Source organism: Poecilia reticulata, linkage group LG4 (assembly GCF_000633615.1).
Source record: "Poecilia reticulata strain Guanapo linkage group LG4, Guppy_female_1.0+MT, whole genome shotgun sequence".
NCBI lineage: Eukaryota > Metazoa > Chordata > Actinopteri > Cyprinodontiformes > Poeciliidae > Poecilia > Poecilia reticulata.
The window spans coordinates 23,961,269-23,972,521 of NC_024334.1; the positions used below are offsets into that span (position 1 = coordinate 23,961,269).

At 40.5% G+C, this 11,253-nt stretch overlaps 1 protein-coding gene across 1 annotated transcript in view; it reads left to right on the forward strand.

Moving 5' to 3' along the window:
• The window catches only part of crlf1b (cytokine receptor-like factor 1b), a 14,989-nt gene that overhangs the window by 472 nt on the left and 3,264 nt on the right, over positions 1-11,253 (forward strand). The window contains exons 2-7 of the mRNA XM_008407104.2: positions 4,312-4,472; positions 6,112-6,390; positions 7,411-7,540; positions 7,666-7,838; positions 9,996-10,153; positions 10,593-10,761. Of these exons, the coding sequence (XP_008405326.1) occupies positions 4,415-4,472; positions 6,112-6,390; positions 7,411-7,540; positions 7,666-7,838; positions 9,996-10,153; positions 10,593-10,761 (967 nt within the window). The 5' untranslated portion in view covers positions 4,312-4,414. The remainder of the gene's footprint in view (positions 1-4,311; positions 4,473-6,111; positions 6,391-7,410; positions 7,541-7,665; positions 7,839-9,995; positions 10,154-10,592; positions 10,762-11,253) is intronic.

Sequence of the window (11,253 nt, forward strand, 5' to 3'; positions counted from 1 at the left end):
TACTGATGATTTTTGGCATACAGCTCATGAAAACCCAAAATCCCTGTCTCAAAAAATTAGCATATTTCATCCGACCAATAAAAGAAATGTGTTTTAATACCAAAAAAGTCAACCTTCAAATAATTATGTTCAATTGTGCACTCAATACTTGGTTGGGAATCCTTTTGCAGAAATGACTGCTTCAATGCAGCGCGGCATGGAGACAATCAGCCTGTGGCTCTGCTGAGGTGTTATGGAGGCCCAGGATGCTTCAATAGCCTTAAGCTCATCCAGAGCGTTGGATCTTGCGTCTCTCAACTTTCTCTTCACAATATCCCACAGATTCTCTACGGGGTTCAGGTCAGGAGAGTCGGCAGGCCAATTGAGCACAGTAATACCATGGTCAGTAATACCAGTGGTTTTGGCACTGTGAGCAGGTGCCAGGTYGTGCWGAAAAATGAAATCTTCATCTCCATAAAGTTTTTCAGCAGATGGAAGCATGAAGTGCTCCAAAACCTCCTGATAGTTGCTGCATTGACCCTGCCCTTGATAAAACACAGTGGGCCAACACCAGCAGCTGACATGGCTCCCCAGACCATCACTGACTGTGGGTACTTGACACTGGACTTCTGGCCTTTTGGCATTTCCTTCTCYCCAGTYTTCCTCCAGACTCTGGCACCTTGATTTCCGAATGACATGCAAAATTTGTTTTCATCCGAAAAAAGTACTTTGGACCACTGAGCAACAGTCCAGTCCAGTGCTGCTTCTCTGTAGCCTTGATCAGGCACTTCTGCCGCTGTTTCTGGTTCAAAAGTGGCTTGACCTTTGACCTGGGGAATGCGGCACCTGTAGCCCATTTCCTGCACACGCCTGTGCACAGTGGCTCTGGATGTTTCTACTCCAGACTCAGTCCACTGCTTCCACAGGTCCCCCAAGGTCTGGAATCGGCCCTTCTCCACAATCTTCCTCAGGGTCCGGTCACCTCTTCTCGTTGTGCAGCGTTTTCTGCCACACTTTTTCCTTCCCACTGAGGTGCCTTGATACAGCACTCTGGGAATAGTCTATTCGTTCAGAAATTTCTTTCTGTGTCTTACCCTTTTGCTTGAGGGCGTCAATGATGACCTTCTGGACAGCAGTCAGGTCAGCAGTCTTACCCATGGTTGCGGTTTTGAGTAATGAACCAGGCTGGGAGTTTTTAAAAGCCTCAGGAATCTTTTGCAGGTGTTTAGAGTTACTTCGTTGATTCAGATGATGAGGTTAACGGCTCGTTCAGAGAACCTTTTCATGATATGCTAATTTTTTGAGACAGGGATTTTGGGTTTTCATGAGCTGTATGCCAAAATCATCAGTATTAAAACAATAAAAGACCTGAAATATTTCAGTTGGTGTGCAATGAATCTAAAATATATGACAGTTTAATTTTTATTACATTATGGAAAATAATGAACTTTATCACAATATGCTAATTTTTTGAGAAGGACCTGTATGTGTCTTAACTTATAAGGTTGAACTGAAGGGGAGAGTGCAAAAAAAAAAAAAAAAAAAAAGAAGAAAATTTAACTTTAGTCATTTTTGCATGTTTTTGTGTGGTCCACTATTGTCTGGAAGACTCTAAGTAGGAGTTTAGAGTTCCCCCCTCCCTGCCCCAACCTCCAGGTTGTGCGTTACGGCCCTGCGTCTGCCGTCACAGCGTAGCGCACAGCGCTCCTCCTGCGGCTCCACAGCTCTGATGACCCGCTGCACAGATTTGTGACACTTATCTTAATATTAATTAATATAATTGCGTTTAGTCGCTCAACTCCACGGACACGTTCACTCGTTGCTGTTTTCACGTTTATTGCGTTGTTCATATTAGTCCCGATGTTTGCAGTTTTCTGGAGCGCAACGCGAAGCTCGACGTCATTCACAGCAAATATATTAACTTGACGTGAAAACACAGCGGGACGGATCATCCGGGAAGTGATGGACGGGGAGAGTCTGACTAAGACGAACTGGTTGTCAGACAAATTCTTGGGCTTATTGTGTTTCTGCCTATTTCAAAACCCAAATAAGCACCTTCACATTCAAAAACAAGTCCAAAAAAAGCGCAGCCTGCAACTCATTAAATTTGCAAGTGACTTTAGAAAAAAAAACAAGCTCAAAACTGTTTATAATAATCGGACTCGGCAACAGAAACTCAAAATAGTTCCTGTTTTCCCAGCAACAAAATGCGCGTCTCTTTCCTCCCTCCGTTATTTACATTTCTGTCACGGCGATCAGAATAAACTTTAAGAGGGATAAATTTGTTTTTGTATTTTCAGAGCTTAATGCCAAACATGTAGAGAGAGAGAGACTCTTATGGAGAGTGAAGAGTGTCAAATGACAATAAATAAGTTATGTAATAATTATTGAAGTGTGCCAATAATTTATTAAAACTCTTCACTGTCCATAGATCTGTGTCTTTTGATCCGTGTTTAAATAATATAAGTTTATTCTTAAAATGCTTATTTAAAAATGTACGATAGGTTTTGTAAAATACATTTTTCTTTATCATTGATTTTTTTTTTAAGTGGCATAAAAAGTGGTACATATGTATATATTTCCAAATTAATAAGCAAACATTTCGAAAAATTTAAAGTAATTCTTCAACAACTGCTAAGCGACATGGCAGTGGGAGAAAATTCTCATAACACAGCAAAGCAACCTTCACATTGAGTTTTAATTAGTCATCAGTCACTTCCTGTGTGGCCCAGATGATATCGGCATTGTTCATATGATTCTTTATAAGATTCTCTATGACATTTACTTTATGTTATTGCACAGATACCTTATATATTGCAGCCAATTGTATCTTATACCTCATGTATTCTTTTCCTAAGATAGGAGTAACATAAAACACGCCTAGTTCCCAATAACTGACCATATCTGCAGTTTAAACAAAAATTCATATTTCAGTCAATCAATCATTCAGTTTTTCATTTAATTTAACAAATGTCATCATTAAGTCACAGGCTATATTGATTTGTGCTACATCTGCGTGTTGTTTGTGTGAAAAGACTGAATACTGAACCAGAGCAATGAAAACATCACAAATCATATGTTAAATATTAAAATACATGTTTATGAAATATTTTGGTTTTAACTGTTTGCACAAATCTGAGCAACACAGTTGCTTAATTATCCTATATTGTTTAACTGCGGTGATATGCTTTTATTAATTTGTCCATCCGTCCGTCCGTCCGTCCGTCCGTCCGTCCGTCCGTCCGTCCGTCCATCCATCCATCCTTCCATCCATCCATCCATCCATCCATCCATCCATCCATCCATCCATCCATCCATCCATCCATCCATCCCTTATCTAACCATGGAGGCAGAAACCTATCCCAGGTCAAAAGTGCATTAATGGGATCCAACATCTTTAGACACATTTATATTTATAGGCACTTTAGATTCAATGAATAACTTAATCTGCTTTGTTTTGGAAAACCAGAGTTTGTTCTTCTTCTCTACGCACATTTGAAATGACGTAGTTGGAGGCCCATCAACTGAAAGCAGAAACAACACATAAGACACGGAAAGCAGAGTAATGACCAAGACTTGGAAACACTAAGTTAGAAAGATTATGAATTAATGGCAAAATATGTGGATACCTTGATTTTTCCAGGAGTTTCCCCACAAATAAACCCAAGAATTGATGTGTCAGAGATTCGAGTTTAAGATCTATAAAAAGTAAAGGTTCCTCTCAAATTGGTTTATGTTTGCGTTAATGTGTGAGCTGTTGAATAATTGGACTAAAAAACAACCTTTCTTTAAAATACATCGAACTACGTGTTACCATACCAATGTAGAGCCTTTGGATTTAAGATGCATAAAACATATATTTCTGTGTTTAAGCAAATTTCTTGTTATGAGAAAAGGAACAAACATGAATCACAACAATTATTACTTTACTACCTTTTCCTTATTCAAAATTTAAATTAGCAGATTTTTTTTTTTTTTTTGTAATTTCAAAATGATGAGCTGTGAATTGAATCCCAACAGAAAATGAGCAGCGAGTTCTGAAGAAACATTTATGTCAACAAATGTATCAAAATGTTTTGCTTCATTTTCCTGAATTGGTTGTCATTCTCTATGCCAAGGACTTGTTTTACCATCTGAGGATGTGTGTGCGTGTGCGTGCGTGTGTGTATGCGTGTGTGTGTGTGAGTATTTGGGAGGGAACAGGCTTGGAAACACTAAAGATCTGAGTCGGAGGAGGAGGAAACCCAACCTAAGTGTCGCAGCAGCTGGAGACGCAACGAGGTACAACTTGTGTTTTTCGGATTGTAAGCAGTTATTTTTCTTTGTCACAAGAATTCAAACTGGGAAGCTGGACAGGTCCTCCCTCCGCTTCGTCCGTCCAGCGAGGGACGAAGAGACAGACGCAGGAAAACAGAAGAGAAGCAGCTCACAAACTATGATTTTCTTCATGTTTCTGCTGCTCCTCACTCCAGACGTGCTGCTCTCCTCAACACGTAAGGGATCGGTCGTTTTTATCTCTTGTCGCTCCAAACTTTGATCCACGCAGACGGACAGAACTGCGCTTCAAAAGATAAAACATTTCTGATGTTGTTTCAGCCACTTCATTGTTTTTATTTGCTTCATTATCACATACGGCATCACATATAGTAGCTGTCACATGCACTACTTTACATAGAAAAGGTAAATAAACACTGAGTCGACTGCACTTTAAATGTGCAACTTTATTTTGCATGGTCAGTGGAGCAAGCTGTCTTATTTAAATTTTATTTTGGGTGGTTTCTTGAAACTAATAGATTACAAAAGATAACTTTTTAACCACAATTCATCTATATCGAAATGAAATTCAAAAAAAGTTGCACAGTGCAAAAATATGAGGCAGTATAATTTATCCTAATAAAATCTTCTACTTACACTTTAAGGAATGAAGTAATATTTTAAGAAAGAAAGATTTAATTGTTGACTGAGCAATGACCTATTTGCATTTTTCAGACAAAATCAAAAGCCTTTCCAATATTTGTACTCAACCTGGCACACAACCATTTTCTTCTTAGCTTGAGTTAGTTATTATTATCAGTATTTATATTATTATGAGCAGATTTTTAAAGTACAGAGACACATGAAAAAGTTAACCACCGTCACAAATCTGAAGTCCAGTAAATAAAACCCAGATACACTATTTAAAACTCAACAAAGAGTTTTTCATGGACATCAATCAGGGAAGCAATCTTTATGTTTTACAGGTGGTTCTGGCTGGTACTGGAAAAAAAAAAAAGCAAAACACTTTTTACAGAAAAATCTGAGGAATCGTTTTGAGTAACTGCTGTGGCTCCATAAATCTTCTTCATTATGAGCTGAATACGTAAATAAGATCTGAGCTCCTGCTTTGTTGTTAGGCGGTGTGACTGCAATCTCTAAATATTAAAGAAAAAAAAACAACAGTCAAAACATTTTGCTAAAATGAGTGATCTCTTAAAACGTGGCCGTGACTCCTTAGGACGCTTCTCGTGAGAAACACTGAAACCAATCAAACACTACAGACAAAAAGCCTGTAACCCTTTAAACTAATTGCTGATAATTAAATGTTTACTGAGAACTAATCAACACTAAAGAATAGCTTAAAAAAGTTAGTATTTAGGTTTGGTGTGTAGTTTACTCTAAATGTTTTTTTTATTTTTTTTTATAAATGCTGCTGAATTTCCAGTTGCTTGAATGTGGCCAAGTGAGAAGCTACTTTATGATTTCTCTAATTCATAAAGCTTTATGTGAACTTAATTGTAATTTATTTCCTATTTTGAGAAGCAGAAATACGAAGGCGCTGATAACAAAACTGAAAGTTCCTTGAAGCATTTGCTGACATAGAAGAGATCATTAAAGGTCTATATTTATCATAATAAATTAAAAGTGTTCTACATCTGCTCATAATTCTATCAACATATTTTACAAGGTCTTATGCAACATTAGGCACTACTTTTTACATAGAAAATTCTCTAAATATCCAGACATACTGCAAATATACAGATGCAACTCTTTTGTATTGTCTAATTTACTCAGGATCAAGTCTTGCTCACGTAGAAAGCGTTTTAAAAAGTAGCTCAGCCTAAAAGCTTGCACGCTTGTGCTTCCTTCGTCCAGATGTTGCCGTGATCTCCCCTCAGGATCCCGTCCTGAGAATCGGCTCTGGTTTGACGGCCTCCTGCAGGCTCAGCCCGGAGCTGGGTCTCCACGCCAGCTCCTTGTACTGGACTCTGAACGGAGTCCGCCTGCCCAGCAGCGCCTACGGCGTCGTGTCCTCCGACATCCTGAGCGTCGAGCTGCGCGGCCTGAACGGCTCCCAGCAGAAGTCCGGAGACAACCTGATGTGTCACGGAGCAGACGGACGGATCCTCGCTGGTTCTTGTCTCCATGTGGGAAGTGCGTATAGAGACTTGATCTTCCTCGAACGTTTGCACATTTTGTGACACTTCATTGAAAAGCAAACTTGGATGCTTTTATCAGAATTTTTCGCAACAGACCAACACAAAATGTATAATCACAAAGTGGAAGGAAACTAAGACACGACTCAAAATTTAAATCTCTCTGTGACTAAATACAATCTAGTGTTAAATATTTGTTGTCTAGTTCACATCAAGAGGCCAGAAGAAAAGCATGAGAGAAAACAAAGCAGAAGAAAACACATAAAAACTATACACCATTCTCATTGTGAATGACGGTGGCTGCATCATGCTGTGGGGGATACTTATTTTCGGCAGGGACTGGGAAGGTGACTTGAAAATTAGTGATCAGGTTTTCTGTCTGTCCAATACGACTGAGCTTGAGAATTATTTCTAAAACATCCGTCCGTCCAACTCAACAACCTGTTGCAACGACAGTCGCAGCTGTTTTCAGATATTTGGGCCTGCTTGCTTTGAATTTCTGCATTTAAATAGGAGTAAAATATTTATTTGAGTCGAGATGACTTCCTCAACTCCAAACTGACAAATCTTGCTTGCATTTGGTTTAAATTTGAGTCAAAGAAATTGCTTCTCGGAAGCTGTTTGTTTTGATTATAGAGCCACTTTTGATGGAACAAGAAATCTGGAAAACATCGGCAGAAATCATCGTAAATACGAGTTTGAAGTTACAAGGACTGGACTCCGTTGCTAAAAACACATCATGGTGTTTGACTTTAAATGAAATTAGTTTGCAGCTTAGCACAAGGACAGCTTTATGCGTGTAACACTTCACCTGAAATGTTTGACCTTTCACTTTGAGTTTACCTCTTTGCCCCTTTAACAACAGTAACAATTTTCAATGTCCTTCTTTTTTGCTTTTTTTAAAAGTCAAAAGGAGGTCATTATAGACATGTTTGAGCACACTTAATTATTATCGTTTTTTTTTTTTTTTTTTTTTGGATTGCTTAAACCTAATTCTGCTACTTTAATTATATCCCAGTGCCTCCAGAGAAGCCGGTAAATTTAACATGCTGGTCCCACAACGCAAAGGACCTGAGCTGCAGGTGGAGCGTCGGTGGGCAAGGAGAGACCCACATCCCAACCAAATACACCCTGAAGTACAAACTGAGGTGAGGCGGCTCCTCACTTAGACAGATAAAATGTCTGATTTGTATAGTTTATCAGTCTTTATGAGTCACAAGCTGGTAGACGGTGATTCTCCAGAGCAAATGGTTTGGCGTTGCTTTGTGTTCAGGTGGCATGGGAGAGAAAACGAGTGTGAGAATTACAGCTCAGAGAAGAAGGGTCACGCTTGTCGCATCTTGGCAAAAATCGCTCTCTTCACGCCGTATGAGATCTGGGTGGAGGCAACCAATCAGCTGGGCTCAGCCGCCTCCGACATCAGCTCGCTCGACGTCCTGGATGTAGGTCAGTAAGGAAACTCTTTGGCCTTCGTTTCATGGGGGTAGGGAGGTGGGATGATTGGTACATGGAGACACAGCAGCTGAATACGACAGGAACGTCATAAAGTAACTAAAGATGGTGAAGTTTCAAAAATGTTGTTGAAGGAAGCGGCCCAAGTTTTCTTCTTTCTTTGAAGAACGAAAACTTCAAAGAGTTTTCTTTCTTCAGTCCACAGAATATTTGTCTCAAAAGTTGTTTCAAACATCAAGAGGTTGTTTGTAAAAGGTTGGCATCTCTTTTGGGTTTCACCTTGGCTCCAGCTAGTCTCTCTTTCTCTCTGTTCAATCTGCAGTCCTTCAGATGCTGTTCTTAGGTCTTTTCTGACCTCCTGGATTAGTTTTTGATGCCCTCCTGGTAACTTTGGTAGGGTGGCCACTTTTGAGAACAATTATTATTCTGTTTTCTCTATTTGAACATAAAGGCTCTCACTGTGGTTCACTGGAAGATGGTTTTCTAATCCTTTCCTTTGGCCTGCTTCATGTCATCAGTCAGGTTGTATAGTGACTTCATTTCGATAGGCCTGAGTGTGACTAATAAAATTAAACTAAGCATTTGTGGTTCATCATAGTTAATTCAGGCTTTAATGAGGACATTTTTTTCTCCCCTTCATAAATGATCTGGTATTAAAATTAGTTTGGTAATCTCATCTTTAAAGGGGCAAACACTTTGCATGGTAGTGTATCTTACCCTTACAGTGGGTACAGAAAATATTCAGACTTCTTTAAATTTTTCATTCTTTGTTTCACTGCAGCCATTTGCCAAAAAAAAAAAAAAAAAGTTAAATATGAATGCCACCGCAAAGGGAATGATGACCATGTGATATTTTAATAAATTCGCAAACATTTCTATGCTTCTTTTGTTTTCTGTCAAGATGGGACGCTCAGCGTACATTCATGAGAAATAATATGAACTTTTTTTTTTGGCTTTAGGAAACGACTGCAATGAAACCAAGAGAAAGAAATTCAAAGGAGTCTGAACACTTGCCACTATACACTTTATTTATTGCTTAGTTATTTTCTCCTCAGCTGTTCAGATCTCCTGCCAATAAATAACAACACTCCAGTCAGGCAGGAAGAATAATTCCCAGCGTGCGACACTCTCAGAAGTTTTGTTGTAAAAGTATGGACTCAGCAGATGCCTCCCAGTTAACGACTTCTGAGGTTTTAGGTTTAGAGCCGTAACACTAAAGCACTAATATACTGTTGTCCCCTAACCTTCTGCAAACACCACATTCTCCTAAGCCGTGTTTGATAACTGGAGCATTCGCTCCGCATTAAATCCTCTCCAAACTGCAGAGTAGCCTGGAGGTCGTAAGCTTCTTGGGGTCAAAATGGAGGATTCGTCTGCTGCGTTGATACAGCAAATAATAAAAAAGCAAAAAGTGTGGCTTTCCTTTGTCCTTCTGATTAGAATAAGCATACCTTCTAAATAATGTTGCCCACCAGCAGTGTGTCGAGCAGAAGTTTACAAACGGATATTTAATAGGTTCATAAATCAGATTTGTCTCCTGTCCTGTTATCTTGTTCGTATTTCCTCTGGTTTCCTCTCCTTCGAAGTGGCTGAATTATTTCATCGCAGCCCCGTTGTGTCTTAATGAGGAACATCATGCTCACACAGGAAACGCCGGCTGAGCAGAGCCAAAGTCCACAACATCATGCCACCTGACTGCCACAGATGAAATCTTTGAGATCTTCGTATTTTCAAGAATCTGGGTTTTAGGATAACTTTAGACCAGTAAAGATCTGCTTCCTTTTACTATTTAACTTGGTTAAACATAAAACAGGCCCTTATTAGACCTTCTTTGTTGTCTTCATTTGTGCAGAAGGCATGAGAGGAGCTGTAGGTAATGGGGTTCTGTCTTTAAGGCTTCTTGGTTTATTGAAGCTCAACATCAGCTAAACTCAAGAAAGCCTACATTTACCTTTGCAAAAGAATGTGAAAAACAAAAACACACATTATGGATATTGCACGTTGTTCCTCCTCAGTGTTTCCTAATGCGTCCATTAGAGTTTTTATTTTTTATTTTTTAACCATCGTCTGTCCAGTTTTCACCCTCATGTCCTGTCAGTGTGCACAGTGAGGGGAGCCGTGTAGAAACTCTGCAACGCTCTTGCCCTGCAGTGACAACAGACCCTCCTGCTGACGTGCGGCTGAGTCGCGTCGGCAGCCTGGACGACCAGCTGATGGTCCGCTGGGCCAGTCCGCCCGAGCTCAAGGACTTCCTGTTTCAGGCCAAATATCAGATCCGCTACAGAATGGAGGACGGCGCTGACTGGAAGGTGATCCTCCTCACACCAAGCTTGATGAAGTTTCCCGCTCGTGTCTTCGTTTTTTTTTTTTTTTTAATTAAACTCGCCGTTTCTGAACCCGCGGGGCTTTGATCGCAGTCAGCAGAAGTGAAGGTTTTTTTTTTTTTCTTGTTTTTTTTTTTTGAAGATGTAATTCCTTCAGAAGTCGTTCTTTGATGTTTTCAAGACGGGAATGCTCGACGTTTCTAAAATAGTTAGTGAAAAGGATGGACCGAGAAGAAAGCGGAGGAAATTTTAGCTACAAGTCTGCATAGAAATATGAGGACTTTAGATTCACCCTGGTTGTCCTTGTGATATTAAGCATCCGACCATCTTCTGTAGTGAAAGTATATCTTTAAAGAATGTTTCCGTGAGAAGCATTTCTGTTGACCTCTCGTTTCTTTAATCATGACGCTGTTTCCTCCGTCAGGCGGTGGATAACATCGGGAACCTGACGTCATGCCGGCTGGCGGGCCTCAGGCCTGGGACCGTCTACTTTGTCCAGGTGAGGTGCAACCCGGTGGGGATCTTTGGCTCCAGGAAACCTGGAATCTGGAGTGACTGGAGCCACCCGGCTGCAGCCTCCACACCCAGCGGAGGTAAGCAGGAGGACTTTCCAGACCTCGTCACACTACGTTCACTGAAATTCATGGGAGCTCCGTGGTAATGTCTTCTGATGCTCAAATGGACAGGACCGCAAAGAGTCCAAATGTTTGAAATCCTTCCCGATTGTGGACCATTTGCTCTTTTCTAATAATCAACCTTTCGCCGGCAATTAAAGCCAGAGAAACAGTGTCCCTTAAACATCCTGCGCAGGAAGATCCGAACCGCATGTGACCCGCAGGAAACCAAACATCAGTCGGCTTGCTGGCTAGATAGAGATCTCTCCTCTCCGAGGATTAGAGGGAACTGCAGAGAGCCGGGGGGGCACATTTGGTGAAGTTCTCTCGTCCGCTTCAAAGATTGATCCAGTTACGGAGCTGGCTGTCAGTCTGTGGCACACACAGAGCCTATAAAGGCTGAGTGGAAGCAGGTTTGGGAGCAGATAATGAGCTACATAAGTTATGGTGGTATTTACTTCCCAGTGGGGC